We start from the raw sequence: 20,228 nt of genomic DNA on the forward strand, positions 1-20,228 counted from the left end.
TTATCACGTTGTTGGGTGTGTTCCCTGTTGGTTGGACTGACGTTATCACGTTGTTGGATGTGTTACCTGTTGGTTGGACTGACGTTATCACGTTGTTGGGTGTGTTCCCTATTGGTTGGACTAACGTTATCACGTTGTTTGGTCTGTTCCCTGTTGGTTGGACTGACGTTATCACGTTGTTGGGTGTGTTCCCTATTGGTTGGACTGACGTTATCACGTTGTTGGATGTGTTCCCTATTGGTTGGGGAGACGTTATCACGTTGTTGGGTGTGTTCCCTGTTGGTTGGACTGACGTTATCACGTTGTTGGATGTGTTACCTGTTGGTTGGGGTGACGTTATCACGTTGTTGGGTGTGTTCCCTGTTGGTTGGACTGACGTTATCACGTTGTTGGATGTGTTACCTGTTGGTTGGACTGATGTTATCACGTTGTTGGGTGTGTTCCCTATTGGTTGGACTAACGTTATCACGTTGTTGGGTGTGTTCTCTGTTTGTTGGACAGACGTTATCACGTTGTTGGGTGTGTTCTCTTTGGATTGACTGACGTTGCCACGATACTGGGTGTGTTCCCTATTGGCTTGACAGACGTTGTTATGTTTTCTGGCTTGTCCCCTGTACATAGAACTGACGTCAATCGTTGATGGGTTCCCCCTCCTACAGGACAGGAGTGTTTTGGTGGTCTCCCACATCGGTTTGTAGACAGACAGGTAGAAACACAATCGGAAACAATCATAGATTTTGTTCAGCACAAATACGACAGGAATCAGTGGTTGTAAAATACTTTGCGCCTCATTAGAGTTTGATAAATGATAAAGCAGTTCCATATATGCGAATACTATAGCTTGAATCATGACCATTACAAAGGTCAGTCTCATCAATTTGAGTTTCTTCTGTGTTTCAGAGATGGCTCTGAGTGTGTAATCTGGTTGCGCCCTTCGTCTGTGATAAGTTACTTTTAACAGTATCACTACACTTCCTATTATTATCAAACAGCTTTCAAGAAGGTAACCCACTGTCAACCATGATGTTGCAGCGTTCGGATTGGGTAATAAAATTATTGCTTCACAGTCCAATACAAAAAAGTCATATGACAAAGGTATAAATCCCCAAACGAAGCACAGTATCCAAGTTGTTATTATGATGACTACGACCCTTCTCAATGTGACGATAGTCTTGTAGGATGCTCCCTTGCAGACGGCCAGATACAAGTTGACGTTGATGGCAAACAGGAGACATATGCTGACAGATTTACCTGTTTGCCTTAGAACCTGAGCAGCTTGTTGAAAGGAACTACCTCGTGCCACGGCCCTGGTATAGAGAATCGTCATGCTGGATACTTCTTGTATCAACCATGCTACCTGTTCGTTCAACAGCAAAACTCCAGAGAATCCCCTGAGTGAGCGTGTCAGGCTGATTATCACAATAAGGGAGATTGTGTTGACCACACATACCGATTCAGCTACATATATTGGAATATGACTTCTAAAAGATGTTCCGTTGCACTGGTCCATATTGGAACATGAATTGCAAAAACAGTTGTGATGTTACACTGCTCCTTCGGTTTGAAAGTGAACACACGGAAAAGGATATGCTACCACTTGTGACTAGGAAATCTGTGTGATCGCATAAAGCACAGAGCACACCCACGGATCCAACGGGATGTCAAGAGTTGTACGTCTTCATCGTTCCGAAGATGAACTCACAAGACAATCACATCTGAGAAACTCCCAGTCGCCAGCAACAGTGAAATGTGATACAATAGAAGAGATGTATGTGGTCGCAGTAACTCTGAACATGGACTGTGAAAGATGTGATGTTAAACTGCTCCATAGCTCTGAGAGTGACGTACAAGACAAACGTCCTCAAACAGTAATCCACATGAAAGAATGAATTATTTCGTGCGACATGATAGTGGTTTTCATACACGTAAATCTAGTTACCATGGATATATTCTTACAAATAATGGACATGCATTTAATTGGAAATACCGGGTGTTATTTACCTTAATCCAATTACGTTGACATCTGTCTGGCATTAATAACAACACGTCAACCAAACATCGTCAATAGCCAGGATTACACATACTGATTGGTCTGCAACCAACATCAAAGTTACGTTAGACTGGGATTATATAGTACCAACCACACATTTAATTATATATGCAGGGGCGTCGTGTTAAATGCGCTCTTATTTCAGTTATATCACGACATGTCAGCTTAATGTGGGAGGAAAGCGCGAAGTGATTCAGGTCTCAGACGTTTACCACTTCGGTGAAACCCACGAGCACGGGTATGGTGCTGACAAACCTAGAAACATAATCGGGGCGATCCGGGATTCGAACCCACAATCATAGGTTTCTGGCATGCCCAAGGGACGCAACTCTGCACAGCGAATCGCGGCGCCTTAGACGACTGGGCCACCCGTGCCCCCAGTAATAGTGAAATATGATAGAACAGTTGAGATGCTTGGTCACACTCAGTAATGTAACAAAGGTTGTGAAAAGTTATTGTTAGCAGCTCGCAGAAAATAATCAGTCGTTGTATGATTTAAATTACTATTTGACTGATGACAGTTGTTTCCATGGCAACTTGATGTGCAGCGCGTATTTCAAGACGTAGTAGCTATTATAATCACACTGAGAATTATTATTCGTAATAGAATCTGTTTACTCAATTTGACGCAGACCAATTAGCCATTTACAGCGTGGGGATAGGTTTCACAGGGATTTAGCCAGGTGTAATTTGGCCACTGTCCTGACGTTGAATGTGTTGATGTCATTAGTCATTAGGCTCGTGAAGATCCGGGGTAGAATAGGTCTGAAAACAAACAAACATTAGGCATTATCTGACAAAGACCGTGGTACACATGACCTCTATGTATTGTGTCTTGTTTACGATAAATATGTTAATTATTCCTACCACAATAGACGTTCACGGACAAACTGGTGAATATGTGTCAGCTTCATGGTGTTCACATAACAGTGTATAGTTTGTTTGTTTGTTTGTTGTTTAACCCTGCACCCAGCTATATGACGGCGTTTTGTAAATAATCGAATCTGGAGCAGACAATCCAGTGATTGGGATACGATGACATGCATCAGCCAAGCCAGCGAGCCTGACCACCCAATGCCGTTAGTCGCCTCTTACGACAAGCATAGTCGCCTTTTACGGCAAGCATGGGTTGCTGAAGACCTATTCTATCCCGGAGTGGAGGATAAGCGACATCTGATACACAAGCTTTGCCAACTTCACGAAGAGTATTGTTTTATCCCATCATGGCAACCATGCATGCTTAAACAATTCTAAACTTAACAATACCTGATGATTCTATCACAATTGCAATCAGAATGCCTCTGAAGCAATATCTTTTTCACAATTGTTTTATTGTAGTGTCATTTATCGCTAAACAATGATTGTTAGTGTTAATACATTGTTTCTGTTGAGATCCAGTCCATTGCATTGTATTTGGACAATGATTAGTTGTCAGGAATGTAGTACTACTATTTAATGTAAGCAGTGGTGAGAAAGTTACTATACTCAACAACAAAAGTTCCTATGACACCAATATTTTAGTATATTTTTCAAACAAGTAAAGTTTGTTTTTTTAATATTTTAGTACATGTAGGGAATCAAGTCACAAAAGCGCAACTGCTTCAGAAAAGCATGCATTCCATGCAAAAGTTGACTTTTATGCAAGCCCCATGCATTTCACTACCCAAGAATGGGTATAAAAACATGTGCGTTAATGGGATTCCATATGCACTGTTTAGCATCGTGCTGACAACAACCACTCAGAAAAACAACAAAATTACGCAATTATTCAGCATTTCGAACTGCCACGCCTGTCAGAAAATGAGCGTCTGGGAGCCATTGGTATGCTTGAAGCAGGATCGAGTCAACGTGATGTTGCAAGACAATTTAACGTCCACAGAAACACCATTTGGTGTTCGTGGCAACTTTGGCAACAGACGAATGCAGTCAGAGACCATCGTCGGAGTGGCAGGCCACTCGTAACCAATAATCGACAAGACAACTGGATTCGAACAACACACCTACGAAATCGATTCCAGCCAGCAACAGTGACTGCAAGAAGCATCCCTGGACTTCGACGAATATCTTCACAAACCGTACGTCGTCGCCTCAGATGTGCAGGGATTGTCGCCAGAAGACCCGCCAGACGTCCCATTTTGACAGGAAACCACTGTCAAGCACGTCTACAGTGGTGCAAACAGCGTCTACGCTGGACGGCCATGCAGTGGGGACAAGTTCTATTCACTGACGAGTCTTGTTTTCACCTCAGCCACAGCGATGGACGGATTCGAGTGTAACGACGTCGAGGTGAACGTTACGTCAATCATTGTGTCAATGAAAAAGATCGGTTCGGGGGCGGAAGCGTTATGGAACGGAGTGGGATTACAGCAAGACAGAGGACCCGTTTGATAGTGGTAGAGGGAAATCTCAATGGACAGTGCTACCGCGACGAGATCAACGGCCCTGTTATTCTACCGTTTTCGCGTCGTCATGGCCCAGGCATTACCTTTCAACATGACAATGCCCGGCCTCATATTGCTCGACTTGTTCAGGATTCTCTTCAACAAAACAACGTGATTGTCATCCCCTGGCCGGCTCGCTACCCCTGATCTCTCACCAATCGAGCACATGTGGGATGAGATGGATCGGCGCCTTCGACGTCAACCACGTGTTCCACAGACACTCCAGGAACTTCGAAACATGCTCCAGCAGATATGGACAGATATCCCAAAGGACTTTGTTCGACGCCTGGTCCATTCCATGAGACAAAGATGTGTTGCTTACATCGCAACCAGAGGTGGACACACGCTATTGATTTGTAAATTGACATTTCGGCATGTTCATGGTATTTGTTATGAAATCACGCATTTTCTGAACTTTGCATTAAATCTTATTCAATGTCACAGGAACTTTTGTTGTTCAGTATATATTTAGATGCCAATGTGATGTGCTCCTGGCTGTCGACTGCAAGCTGAAATGTTTATCATTCGCCACCACTCGCCACTTTCCGTAACCTGCAAGAAGACTCGTCCCCCTATCGATGAATGTTGTGTGCGAAAATACGACAAACCAATCAGAATGCGCGTATGATTTCAAGTTCTTCGTCAAAGAATAGCTCGGAAATAATTTTTGATTTTACATGTGTCTTGCATCTAAATATATACCCAAGACACCCAAATGTGTGCAATCATACTGTATAATTCCGCATGTCCCTATGAGCGTTAAACTGCATCTGAAATATATATGCTATATGGGGAAATATATGTGAATCATTACGCAAAGAGTTGACAATTGTTTTAGGTATGCCCGTTTGCGCTTAGACGGATCCCGGTCGCAACAATGGCAATGAGCGGGGCACGAGTCGTTATTCGGCTTGTCCCGGAATAACACGAGTTGGTCACGAATGAGATGTTTATATGACTTGACGGTCACGTGCGAGCGGGGTCGATAGGTCCAAATTAGTCCCGGCTTACAATGGCTGTAAGTCACCTCTACAGTCTGTTTTCAGGAGAAATGGCCGATCGTGTTCAGAGTGAGGCAGAATAGTCCTGTTGGGCCATAGCGATCCAAGTAGCGTTTCGCTAATGTCAATAGGCTACACCCACTATGGTTAACCTCACAATGGACCAATGAACGCTTGACAGAGCAAGTGACAATTTCAAATTCATTTCTCCGACGTTGCACTACGTATTGACCATTTTCAGCAATATCAGTTCATAAATTCAGTTAAAAATCCATACAGTGTACTCACTACAAAGAACGCCCTGTGTGGACGGAACAGAATTGTGAATGGATTGGCATCGACTTTTCGATAAAACGCAGCCGGGATGGCTGGAGAATTTGCTTCAAGTTTTAGTAGTTTAATAAACGACGCTTTAAATGCCAGTAGACTCAACCTGGTAAGAGAGCCATGGAGATGTTTCGTCGACTATCCGGAGAATGTACGTATAAATATATATATTTATGTTATCGCTAGGTCACTTTGAAAACATGCTTCTGAGTGTTACTTTGGTAATTATATTACGAAGCTACATATTGTTTGGTACTTATCATTCCTACGCGTGTTCAGTGCCTGCTCAGTATTAAGACATGTCCCTGATCCTACTGTTGTTTGTAATATTGTAAGTCTGTGTTAGTTACGAAAGTCTTAGCGACAAGGCCCTCTCTGACTGGCCCTTGAAATCTATTGTTTATTTGTTGCTTAACGCCGCATTCCAGCTATATGACGGTGGTCTGTAGATAACCGAGTCTGGGCAAGATAATTCAGTGATTGATCAACTCAATTGGGATACGGTGACATGCATCAACCAAGTCAGCGAGCCTGACCTCTCAATCCTGTTTGTCGTCTCTTGCGTGTCAGCTTAATGTGGGAGGAAAGCCCGAAGTGATGCAGGTCTCAGACGTTTACTACTTCGGTGAAACCCACGAGCACGGGTATGGTGTTGACAAACCTAGAAACATAATCGGGGCGAACCGGGATTCAAACCCACAATCATAGGTTTCTGGCGTGCCCAAGGGACGCAACTCTGCACAGCGAATCGCGGCGCCTTAGACGACTGGGCCACCCGTGCCCCCGCTGAAGATCAGTTCTAACCAGGATCTTCACGCGGTCCTGTCGCCTAAGGCACCGCAATTCGTTGTGCAGATTTGCCTCCCTAAGGCATGCCATGAAACTATTGTCGTGTCGACGAATTTCCCTTTTCCCTGTTTACGGTTCTAGGTTTGTAACTGCTATACTCGTACTTGTGAGTTTCACCAAAGTGTGGGACCCGTGATTTCCGGGGTAGAATAGGTCTTCAGCAACCCATACTTGCCGTGAAAGGTGACTATGCTTGTTGCAAGAGGCGACTAACGGGATCGGGTGGTCGGGCTCGCTGACTTGGTTGATGCATGTCATCGATCCTAATTGTGTGGATCGATGCTCATGATATCAATCACTGGATTGTCTAGTCTATACTCAATTATTTACAAACCGCCGTCATATAGCTGGAATATGTCTGAGTGCGGCGTTAGACAACAAACAAACAACAACACGAACCAAAGTGCGGTATACGTAAACGCCCTAGGCCTGTATAACCTCACTCACTCACACACTACTCGAATCCTTTTTTTTAAAAAGAAAGGGAAATAATTTCAATTTGCTTTTGTTTAACCAAATATTAGTCCTTTACTGTTATATGTTTTTTTAGCCATGCACCCAACTCAGTAGGATCCGTTAGTTGATCGGGACCCCAATGCCCCTGTCTGTACACTTGAACCCGTGAAGATCTGGGTCGAGCATAGGTTTTCAGCAAACCATCTTGTCATAAGAGACGACGAACGGGACCCGGTGGTCAGAATTGGTTCATGTAAACAAACAAACAAACAAATCTCACAAAGCTGACGATTACTTTTTCTAAGATCTCCATCTACGCGAAGTCCTGTACGCTTTTCCCGTACCCGTGATTCTCTAAACCGGAAACTTTTATCCGGACGATAATACTGGGAATACATTGTTTCTCGGCGATGTTAATGATAAGTCTGCTGACGTCAAATAAATAACAACAAGAGGTAAACATCTTGCACTCAGGGATGTTAGAAATAACTGAATTAGTACAATCGTACTTTACAATTATTACATTCTGTGACCTCAGTGGCCTTGTATAATCGCATTGTCAATTAACATCTGTCGTGTGGTATTTCATGTCATTACATCTCACACGTTCATTACATCTCATCTCATTACGTTTGACAAATGATTGACGTGAACCACGCGGCTCTCGTTAGCCTGGATTTCACTATATTCAATTTATATTGTGTGACAAAACCTACAATGTTGGTAAGGTGTCATTCCACGCTGATATATGACCCGTGAAGATCCGGGGTAGAATAGGTCTTCAACAACCCATGCTTGTCGTAAAAGGCGACTATGCTTGTCGTAAGAAGCGACTAACGGGATCGGGTGGTCAGGCTCGCTGACTTGGTTCATGCATGCCATCGATCCCAATTGCGTGGATCGATGCTCATGATGTGAATCACTGGATTGTCTGGCCCAGACTCGATTATTGACAGACCGCCGTCATATAGCTGGAATATTGTTGAGTGCGGCCTCGTGGCTAAGAGTACAGTTTCTTTCATATAACATGAGTGGGACAGTGGCATATGGATGTATCACGCAATGTCTTGATATGGTAAAGGGGGCACGGGTGGCCCAGTCGCCTAAGGGCACGCCAGAAACCTATGATTGTGGGTTCGAATCCCGGTTCGCCCCGATTATGTTTCTAGGTTTGTCAGCACCATACCCGCGCTCGTGGGTTTCACCGAAGTGGTAAACGTCTAGATCTGAGGCCTGCATCACTTCGGGCTTTCCTCCCACATTAAGCTGACACGCCGTGATATAACTGGAATACTGTTAAAAGCGGCGTTAAACTCAACTCACTCACTGACTATTCCCTGGCTTACATCATCAATTGCATGATTGCTGCATGAAAGACACTTTTTGCCATCAGATCATGCTTTTCTGCTAATGTTGCGTTTATGCTACATGTTTTCATATTTTCGTATCCGATTTGAAAGAAAACACCAGAAAGGCTTTTCTTGTATGCAACCGATTGGAAAGGGATGTCACGGGAACTTTTGTAGCTGAGTATATATTCATTTGTATATATGAATATGAATGATAAAGGTTTCATTTCGTTTCGTGAGGTGAATTGCTGTTTTAACTTTATTATTTTATTAGTGCTTCTTTGAATATGTCATCCTTCGCAAGGATACTTTCTCTATCTTGTTAAAATAGTTGAGTGAGTGAGTGGAAATGTTTGAAAGAGGACCATTGTGAGGTGAAATCACGTCCAAGATTATTGCACTTATAGCGTGTGTGTGTGTGTGTGTGTGTGTGTGTGTGTGTGCATGCGTGCGTGCATGCGTGCGTGCGTGCGTGCGTGTGTGTGTGTGTGTGTGAATACCCCACTCAGACACAGTATACTAACTCCGAACCGACCACACCTTGTTTTAGCGTCTTAATGCCGAGCGCCAGTCAGGGTAACAAAAAGTACCATCTTTTAACGCCTTTTTATATGACGCGGCCGGGGATCGAACCCCGGACCTTCCACTCCGGGCGGACGCTCCTCCACTAGACCTCGGATATTTTTGGGAGACCGTCTCCGTGGTTTGGAGGATACAGCGGAAGGATGCTGGTTTGATTCCTCGGCTGCTTGATACTTAAATACGTTAAAAGATGGTACTTGTTTTTACTTGATGTCGAATATTTTTTCACAAAGTATACCTCTGTTATACCTAAATGTCACACCTGCATACACAGTTCTATTTTAATCAAAGCTAAAATGTTGCATGTCGTCAAACTCAAATATTGACATGACAAGGCCAGCGTCTTTCATCTGAATGCCAAATGCATATTAACGAATACTACCCAGCACGCGAAATACAGATTTTTATGAATGCGCGTTGTGAAATCAATGACCCCGTGTCTATGGTAAATATCAATATGGTGGATTTACGACCAGCCAACTTCGCCTTCACACCAAAACACCTGCAACAGGTTGATCGGCAGGTCACGTGATAATATCGGCATATCACGTGACATTGGGACTCCCAAACGCCAGCTGTTATCGATTAACCGGTGACGTTCGTCTATAACTCAGCCACTAGCTTACATCTCTCATTTTACTGTTATTTTACCACAACGTATGTTATAAATGTGATATTTATCTTATTATGAAACGGTAAATATTCAAACAGCTTATTTTCTTAACTGTTCACGAGTTCTTTTACCAGATGTTTAGGGATACCATCCTTTATCCAAACATTTCGGACTTCGGAGTTGCGTGTTATCTAGGTTGTCGTACAATAGCTGACGAGATCTCATGTCGGGATCTGTAATTGACAGTGTGCGTGGCTCGGTGTCGAGGCTCGCTGTCCTGTCAGGCGACAGTTTGTCTGTTGGTGGAATCACTGTCACAAACACAGATCCTAATGAACACGTCATGCAGTGATAACAAACTGCTACCTTGATTGCCGATATGGAGTGGTATTGACTGTGCTGTTGTGGTTGGTTGCAGTATCGAAGACGATGGGCGGCACTCTGGGGCTGGTCAAACCTGACCTGAGTCAGTTCCAGAAAAACAAGCTTCTGCATGAGTATTACACGTTTTTTGGTGAGTAAATGATCCTGTTTTTGTTTTGATGTATTTCCTATTGGTTTTCACCCGTGTCAAATAATGTGTGTCGATTTAACCGGTTTCAAATGTATGTAGTCATCAGGAACAATCATCATCATCATCATTATCATCATCATCAACATCAACATCATCATCATGGAATTAGTAGTAGTAGTAGTAGTAGTAGTAGTAGTAGTTTGTTTGTTGTTTAACGCCGCAATATTCCAGGTATATGACGGCGGTCTGTAAGTCATCGAGTCTGGGCCAGACAATCCAGTGATTGACATCACCAGCATCGATCCACGCAATTGGGATAGGATGACATGCATCAACCAAGTCAGCGAGCCTGACCACCCGATCCCGTTAGTCTCCTCTTACGACAAGCATAGTCGCCTGTTACGGCAAGCATGGGTTGCTGAAGACCTATTCTACCCCCGATAATCACGGGTCAGTAGTGGTAGTAGTAGTACTAGTAATAGACATCGTTATTATATTTATTGTCAGTTACAATTGGCATAACACAGCGAAAACCAAACTCTGATATCTGACCACGGTTAAACTATGGTTATAACGAACTCAAATAGAGCATTAATTCTAGTTCGTTATAAGCATGTATACAGCATATAAACAGCAAACTGACAACAACAAAATTCGTTTTATCTGTCAGTTCGTTACAAGCGTGTTCGTTAGAAAAGTAGTTTACTCTATTGCTCTCGGACAATTCGAAAAGCATTTCATCTGAAAACCATCATGTTTGTCCCCAACTAAACAATCTTTAATCCTGCACGCACCTCAATGTTTGCCCTGGCCATACAGTAAACTACGGTTATAACGAACTCAAAGAGACCAATAAAGTGTGTTCGTTTTAACCGTGGTTCGTTATAAGCGTTTCAACCAAAGGATACCGCCAATGGCCAGGACCAAAAACAAAAGCTCGTTATATCCGTCACTTCGTTGTAAGCGTGTTCGTAATAAACGTAGTTTACTGTACATTGAAGGCCAGAGCGGCCCAGACGGTAGTGTGTTTGCCTGTCGGGAACGAATCCCAAATCTAAGGCCCAAAGTATTTCTCCGCCGACGTGGTCCTTTTATTCCCGTCGGTTCATTCTATACAACTTTTCAAGATAAATAAGAGCACAGTGGCGGTGATTAAGTACCGTCACTAATTGATGATAGACCAATCATAGAAGGCTAGTTTTGATGTGGTTTTACCTTGATAGTACAGTAAACTACGGTTATAACGAACTCAAAGGGACTACTAATTTTAGTTCGTTATAACCGTAGTTCGTTATAAGTACATATACAGCATAACTACAGCACATAGTCGGGACCAAAAAGTAAGTTCGTTATATCCGTCAGTTCGTTATAAGCGTGTTCGTTATAACCGTAGTTTACTGTAGATGAAAAAAATATGTCTGCTCTTGATATCTGTTTTCTATTTATTACAACTTCACTTACACGCTGTGCCATACCGCCGACCCCGCTGCTTCAACGTACACCATATGTGTGTTCTCATATTACCACTGTATATATTGATTCAGCATACAATACGCTCTCTGACGCGAGTGGGAGTGTGTATGTGTCGACTGTGTGTATGGCGTTATAAATTCAATATCATAATAACACTATATGACTATTTACATTAATGTTTTTAATATCATGTTGTTTATTTATGCACTGCATCACTCCACATTTGATTTAATTGGAGATTTTATGGAATCTGGATTAATGACTTTTTAAAATAGAAATGTATATTGATCAGGTTGTTCTGTTTGAAAAAATATAATCGCACCCCTTTAACACCAGCATAACAGGACGAATTCGTCAGTATGTTTCAACGTTTTCTTCATAACTGTAAGGTATGGACTTATTTGCATAATATTATATTTCTACTTAAATATGGTTCATATAAAAAAAACATTTCCTCACTCTAAAAAAAATATCCCCAATATATTCATGATCCCTAATTAGTTTTGATCAGTATATGAAACCTATACAGTAAACTACGATTAAAACGAACTCAAAGGGGGCCAATAATTTATGTTCGTAATAACCGGAGTTCTTTATAAGCGTTTAAACTAAAGGATACCGCCAATGGCCAGGACCAAAAACAACAGTTCGTTATATCCGTCACTTCGTTATAAGCGTGTTCGTTATACACGTTGTTTACTGTATATCGAATTCTCGCGCAACGACCAAACGCTCAGAAATAGTAAAAGCAAAGAATTTCCTCGTTTTTCTAATGCTTCTTAGCGTCCTCATCGACATGCAATATACTATCGGACTCGGTGTTTCGGCAATATTGTGTCCAAATTCTACATGTTCTTGTGTTTCAGATCTAAACAAAGACGGAGCTCTGGAATGGAAAGACTTTGATCTCGCGAGACAGGTAAATCCAACAGTGTATGCATGTATCCTCAGTGTAATTATTAAGCGTATGTCGGGTGTGAAACGTGAACAGATTCCAGCGAGCGTCGATAGGCCTGAGTATGTTGACAATGTGTTTGTTTGTTTGTTGTTTAACGTCGCACTCAGCGGTGGTCTGTAAGTAATCGAGTCTGGACCAGACAATCCAGTGACACCATGAGCATCGATCAACGCAATCGGGATACGATGACATGCATCAACCAAGTCAGCGAGCCTGACCACCCGATCCCGTTAGTTGCCTCCTTCGACAAGCATAGTCGCCTTTTACGGCAAGCATGGGTTGCTGATGACCTAGTCTTACCTGGATCTTCACATGTGGCACGGCTCCGTTCGTGGGGTCCTTAACTTGTATTGTATCAATCGCTTGCACGCTGTAAATACATGCTGACGGGGATTTTAGCAAATGTAGAGCCCCGAACAAGGATATATATATATATATATATATATATATATATATATATATATATATATGTGTGTGTGTGTGTGTGTGTGTGTGTGTGTGTGTGTGTGTGTGTGTGTGTGTGTGTGTGTGTGTGTGTGTGTGTGCCTGAATATTTTACACGTCAAAGGTTTACCTAATTGCTTTAAATATGAACATTGGTATGGTTACTCTTCTGCAACACAGGATTATGAACCTATTTGTTTTAGCGTTTAAGGAGTATGCGAATATTTAAAAATAGTTAATAGACCTAGTTAATTTCACACCGTACTGTCATGTGTCGCCGTAGTTGAAGTCGACGATTAGACGTGCTGAATTCAACCGATGCGGGTTCGATCCCCGCTGGCGATTCATAATTTCTGACAAAATTTAAAGTCATTCACTTGTTTATACATAAATAAATTGTTCCGTCTATTCCAAGTGTAAATCAATTGAAGTGATGTTTCATTCCTGATCATGATGGAGCATTTAAACAATAGAATGACGTCATAGATGTGTTTAAATGTCACAGAAAACAGAAGTCATGATATTGACAACTTAAGCCATCCGCTTGTATGTCTGTTGTAGAGACCAAATGTTTCGACTGTTTGCTCTAACGTCTTGAGTCTGGACGAAAGTGGTGGATCAAGGTCTTATCACGGATTACAGTTTGCCTCAGACATTTATCAGGATTCTGCTGATAACTGATCAATAGGTCTCTGAATACGAATATGTCCAGTCGTGTCAGCTTATGATCTGGCGACAACATTCTGGGCAGCTATTTTGCAGACAGCTTGCAATCGTGGAATGTGTCAATAGGACTACTGAGACAAAACCGATCCAATGGCGTCACGGATATGGTAAATTGTAACACACGTCGTCCAGCCATAACAACGTGATGGCCATACGTTTTAGACATGACATCTTCACGACGACCAGATATATGGTCATCGTCTGTGTCACTTCTGTCACGCATAATTTTAGCAGCCGATTTCTAACTAGTTAGTCGGCAGTCATCCTCAAACGTATCTTTATTTCGTGTCTTGTTTTTTTACATGTTCTTTCATCCAGGTACTTCATTAACGTTCGTTTCTCAGCACCCACCCACCCTTTCTGAGTCACAACCTCTAGCAGATTTCTCGAAAACAGACGCAGTTGTCATTCTGTAACTTCGTGTTGTGTTTTCCAAGAGATGGGGCTGTCGGGTGGCCCAGTGGTTAAAGCGTTCGCTTGACACGCCGAAGACCCGGGTTCGCTTCCCGACATGGGTACAATGTGTGAAGCTCATTTCTGGTGATATTGCTGGAATATTGCTGGAATGTTGCTGAGAGCGGCGTAAAACGTCACACATTCTCTCCAAGGGATGCTGTTCTTCAACCACGTGTTAAAACCTCGCCATGCACACATGATAATATCAAAGTACATAACCTTTTCTGTATTCCATGTTGAGTTACACATGAGGACAGATACGACCATTTTAAGAATGATATTTATGGACGTGATAGATGGTACTGAAACTTGATATAAAAATGAGGTGAGCTGAGGTCAAAAGGGTTTAAGTGAGTGAGTGAGCGAGTATGGTTTTACGCCGCTTTTAGCAATATTCCAGCAATATCACGGCGCTTGCAACATATACTACTCAAAAAAACTTAAAGCAATCCCAATCCAGTTTTAATACTTTGGTTATTCTGTTATGGTGTTCTTTAGATTATATTGAATAGCATATGTTACAGATGACACGCTTGTCCTGACTAAGGTAAAACTAAGATACGTGATATCTTTCAGAAAATCTGCGAATTGAGCGGATGGAAGATCGGTACGGACAAATTCATGCGCACACAAGAGCTGTTCGTGGAAATATGGCGGCGGTTGTCAGACGAGGCTGACGAGGACAATGATGGAAAGGTCACAGCTGATGAATGGGTGAGTTTAAAGAATTTCTTAATTAAGTTAATATAATGATTGATTTGAGACATTGTGAATACTTACCAGACACAAAAGTCACAGCCCTACAGAATGAAAAGTGTAGTTTTTGGTTTGGTTTGTTGTTTAACGCCGCACTATTCCAGCTATATGACAGCGGTCTGTAAATAATCGAGTCTTAACCAGACAATCCAGTGATTAATATCATGAGCATCGATCCACGCAATTGGGATCGATGACATGCATCAACCAAGTCAGCGAGTCTGACCGGCCGATCCCGTTAGTCGCCTTTTACGATCAAGCATTGTCGCCTTTTACGGCAAGCATGGGTTGCTGAAGACCTATTCTACCCCGGAATCTTTGCGGGTCGAAAAGAGTAGTAATGTAGCGACGTGGAGCACGTGTGTGTGCGTGGCTGCGAGTACTTGTCTTGATTTTATGCCGGTTTTATAGCGCTAGTCCACTGAGATGCCATGCTGCAGTTTAACATGAATACCCCACACAGGTGAGATGAGGTGAAATTGGGTTTAACGTCGCGTCCAAGATTATTGCGCTTATATAGCGACGTGCATGTACGTGTATGTGTGTGTGTGTGTGTGTGGCTGCTTGTACTAGTCCGGACTGATGCCGATTTATAGCGCTAGTCCACTGAGATACCATGCTGCAGTTTAACATGAATACCCCACACAGACACAGTATACTGACTCCGAGTGACCAGCCCTTGTTTTGTCCGCTTAATGCCGAGCGACAGGCTACAATCTTACAACGTCTTTTGGTATGATGCGGCCAGGGGATCGAACCACCGACCTTCCGCTCCCCGGGGAGACGCTCTAGTCCACAAGACCACAGAGATGGTCCTCAAGAGATCGGGTGGTCCCATTATCACATGAGGGGCGGTCGGGAAGCCTAGTGGTTAAAGCGTTCGCTCGTCACGACGAAGATTCGGGTTCGATTCTCGACGTGGGTACAATGTGTGACGCCCATTTCTGGTTCTCCCGCCGTGATATTGCTGGAATATTGCTAAAAGCGGCGTAAAACCATACTCACTCACTCATAATCACATGCATGTCGGGGGTAGGTGGGACCAGACGGCCTTTGGGACAAATGTGACAAAGTGGACTAGTTGCCATATTTGAACATTTGTAGAGGTCTGTTGCCAGGATCCGCTGATTGTGTGTTCGAATCCCATATTCGATCCGATTATAATCCCTGATCTGTCGGCACCTTACTAGTGCAGACCGCCTCCGTGGTCTAATGGTAGAGCGTCCGCCCGGAGAGCGGAAGGTCCGAGGTTCGAGCCCCGGCCACGTCATACCAAAAGACGTTAAAAGATGGTACTTGTTGTTATCCTGTCTGGCTCTCGGCATTAAGGGGCTAAAACAAGGACTGGTCGGCTCGGAGTCAGTATACTGTGTCTGAGTGGGGTATTCATGTTAAACTGCGGCATGGCAACTCAGTGAGCTAGCACTATAAATCGGCATCAGTCTGGACTAGTACAAGCAGCCACACACACACACGTGCATGCACGTCGCTATATAAGTGCAATAATCTTGGACGCGACGTTAAACCCAATTTCACCTCACCTCACCTCACCTCACCTCACCTCACCTTACTAGTGCTCGTGTTTTTATGGACCCGTGTCCCTTTGAACCTTTCAGCTGTGAAACAACTGAAATACTGTTCAAAACAGAATGAAACCCAAATGACTCACTCACCCAAAATAACACGAGGTCTCTCCAAAACCAAACGGTATTAGCGCTAGACACTTAACTCCTACACTTTCACGCGGCCTAAGATGTCTGTGCGTGTTCCAGGTCCGGATGTGGGAGATGTTCCACAAGGAAGGCTTCAAGAGGAACGGGAGGAAGAACGACAAGGAGAAGAAGGAGGTGGATAGACACGAGGAGTATGATCTTCCCGACTGGCTGAAGCGGTACATCGAGTACAAGTTCAACCTCTACGACCGGACGGGTTCGTACAGCTCTCCCTACATCTGTCCTAACTGCTGGGGGCGGTCGGCCAGCCTAGTGGTTAAAGCGTTCGCTTGTCACGACGAAGACCCGGGTTCGTTTCCCGACATGGGTACAATGTGTGAAGCCCATTTCTGGTGTCCCCCGCCGTTATATTGCTGGAATATTGCTAAAAGCGGCGTAAAACCATACTCATTCATTCATTCATTCATTCCTAGCTGCTGTTTTAACAGTGTGAAATGAATAGCAGTATGTCCTGTTAGCTGATAGTCGTAGTGCTTAGATTTATTCAGGCAACGCAGCCTTGTAAGTCTGCAGCGGTGATTGAAGCTTTGGATTTCTACGAGAGCTGTTCTTTTCTTAAACCTCCTCAAGCCAGATATAAACAAACACACAATCTGGCTTCCCTTCCCCTGTGGAACTCGCCGAGGCATTTTCTCTGTATTGAAATTTTATTTTACAAACCCAGTAGCGTCACCAGGCTTGATCCATATACTTTCAGAACAACGCCAGTCAACGGCACTGTAACATCTTACTGTAACGTACATGCATGTACCCACAGGAACTCGTTATTGGTCAGTAAATGAAAATATATACCCCCTATATGTAAGTAGAGAATTACATATAGGGGGTATATATTTTTATTTACTGACCAATAACGAGTTCCTGTGCATGTACCAGGTACCATCCACGCTTTGTGGTTCAGAACCATCCTCGTCACTGTGACGACATCTGTCTTGCAGCAAGACTGCCAACACGTGACAACAGAAAATGATCATAACCACAATGCACAGGACATAAACATAAAATATACAGACCGCACTGTAACGGCGACACCACAGGAGAGATTGAAGTACGCGGGCTTTACAGTTCCTATATATACCCCTTCCGGTAGCGCCCTCTACCTTGAATAACCTCCCTTTACATCTAGCTTTATCTTCAAAAGAAATCAATTTCATTCTTATTCCCTCTGTTCAACCGAATGAAATTCCAGTCCTGTTGGGATGCTTTATCAGCGTGGGTTCCATGTACCCCATGGTTGAAAGTGAGTGAGTGAGTGAGTGTGGTTTTACGCCGCTTTTAGCAATATTCCAGCCATATCAGGGCGGGGGACACCAGAAATGGGCTTCACACATTGTACCCATGTCGAGAATCGAACCCGGGTCTTCGGCGTGACGCATGGTTGAAAGAGCGCCTAGAATTAAAAACTGAATAGAAATAATTCGAGAGACTCTTTTGGTAGTCTGTTATTTATTCTTTTGTTGAAAACATGTCAATAAAGGATTTAGTAAAATGTTTGACCCTCGGCGTATAATGCTTTGGCATATAGTCATCATCTGGTCCGCCCGTCTGTCCGTCCGTATTTCGTTTCTGGAGCATAACTTGAAAACCGTGCTACAAAATGAAGAGCTCTTGGGGACTCCGGACTAGAAGTGGACACCAGCAACCCAAGCTGTCCTAAGAGGCGATAATAAGAGGCGACTAAATGGATCGGTTGCTCAGGCTCGCTGACTTTGGTTGATGCATATCATCGTATCCCTTAGGGGGCACGGGTGACCCAGTCGTCTAAGGCGCCGCAATTCGCTGTGCAGAGTTGCGTCCTTTGGGCACGCCAGAAACCTATGATTGTGGGTTCGAATCCCGGATCGCCCCGATTATTTCTTGGTTTGTCAGCACCATACCCGTGCTCGTGGGTTTCACCGAAGTGGTAAACGTCTGAGACCTGCATCACTTCTGATTTTCCTCCCACATTAAGCTGACACGCCGCGATATAACTGGAATAATGTTAAAAGCGGCGTTAAACCCAACTCACTCACTCGTATCCCTTATCCGTATGGTGCTTACGATGTCAATCACTGGATTGTCGGGTCCAGACTTGATCAGTTAAAGACTGTCATATAACTGGACTATTGCTGAGTGTGGCGTGAAACAACATTGAAACAAAAAGCGGTGTCTTATATCTTTTAATTGTTTGGTGGATCAGGGAAGTTCGCGGAAGCCGAGTGTGCGATAGACTAGCTGTGGCACCAGCCCGTTAGCCAGGTGATAGTTGCAAAGAGTCATTGTCATGGTCATCCGTAGCCAGTTCGTGCAAACCACCTGTTGCATAGTGTGTCTCTGGCATTGAAATGAACATTATGATTGAAAGATATATCAAATAACTGTGCCCTGATTGGATAGATTTTAATTGGTGAACTTTAATTTGCTCAACGGCCTTGAGTCAAGGTCAAGTCTAAATCAAGACTGAAAAGGTGTCGTGATTCGCCCACCTCGCGTATCGATACATATCGCGATACTTGAGATACTTACTTTGTGCCGTTTTGCGTGGACTCCATGTTAAAATTGACCAGGCTAAGGCCATACTTTCTTTTGCCACGCAAAAGTGTACCTACAAATCGTGTGTTACGGCGTGATATCAACGGCTATGTTTATTGTCATGTAATTGACGTGCATATTGGATTGATTTCTCTGATAGAATCAATCATCATTTCCCGATAGACTGATAAAGGATCTGTACTTGTGACGTAATGATAAGTGACGCTCGTCAACTAATTGGGTCCCCCTCCCACCCCTGGGTCCCCCTCCCACCCCCACCCCCTGAAAACCAAATGTAGTGTGTTGTAGGCGGTAAAATAACCTTCAGGGAGGATTTTTGATATTTTGGGCCCCTTCCTTTCAAAAATACTTGATCCGCCCTTGCAAACTTTGGATAAAACATACTATGTCGTCTCAAAAATCTGAAAAAGGAGAACGTTGTTTGTTTGTTTGTTGTTTAACGCCGCACTCACCAATATCCCAGCTATATAACGGCGGTCTGTTAATAATCGACCAGACATTCCAGGGATTGACATCATGAGCATCGGTCCACGCAGTTGGGTTACGTTGATGTGCATCAACAAAGTCAGCGAGCCTGACCACCCGATGCCATTAGTCGCCTCTTACGACAAGCATAGTCGCCTTTTATGGCAAGCATGGGTTGCTGCATGAGATCTATTCTACCCCGGATCTTGACGGGTCAGCAGAACGATGACGAGTTATTCATTCAAACATGTGTTACTTTTAACGACTGGGATGTTGTTTCCTGTAGGTGATGGTCTCATTGACGTGGATGAGTTTGAATACGTCCTCGGTGATTTCGGAGTGTCCTGCAAAGATGCCCGTGCATGCTTCCTTATATTCTCCATGGTACGTATGCATACTATTATATATTCATTATATCCATGTTAATACCACATATATGTCCCTTACACCGATAGTAAGTAGCACATGTCGTTTCAAGACATCCGGTAAGTAGCATTTTGGTC

The 20,228-nt window shown here is 43.4% G+C and overlaps 1 protein-coding gene across 7 annotated transcripts in view; it reads left to right on the plus strand.

Moving 5' to 3' along the window:
- Positions 1-20,228, plus strand: part of LOC124128424 (calexcitin-2-like) — a 92,117-nt gene that overhangs the window by 69,822 nt on the left and 2,067 nt on the right. For all 7 annotated transcript variants that reach the window (XM_048380756.1, XM_048380757.1, XM_048380758.1 and 4 more), the window contains 5 exons: positions 10,087-10,182; positions 12,522-12,574; positions 14,816-14,953; positions 16,768-16,924; positions 20,012-20,109. In XM_048380756.1, the coding sequence (XP_048236713.1) occupies positions 10,087-10,182; positions 12,522-12,574; positions 14,816-14,953; positions 16,768-16,924; positions 20,012-20,109 (542 nt within the window). The remainder of the gene's footprint in view (positions 1-10,086; positions 10,183-12,521; positions 12,575-14,815; positions 14,954-16,767; positions 16,925-20,011; positions 20,110-20,228) is intronic.

The sequence above is a fragment of the Haliotis rufescens genome, unplaced genomic scaffold (assembly GCF_023055435.1).
Source record: "Haliotis rufescens isolate VD_foot unplaced genomic scaffold, xgHalRufe1.0.p SCAF_33, whole genome shotgun sequence".
Taxonomy (NCBI): Eukaryota; Metazoa; Mollusca; class Gastropoda; order Lepetellida; family Haliotidae; genus Haliotis; species Haliotis rufescens.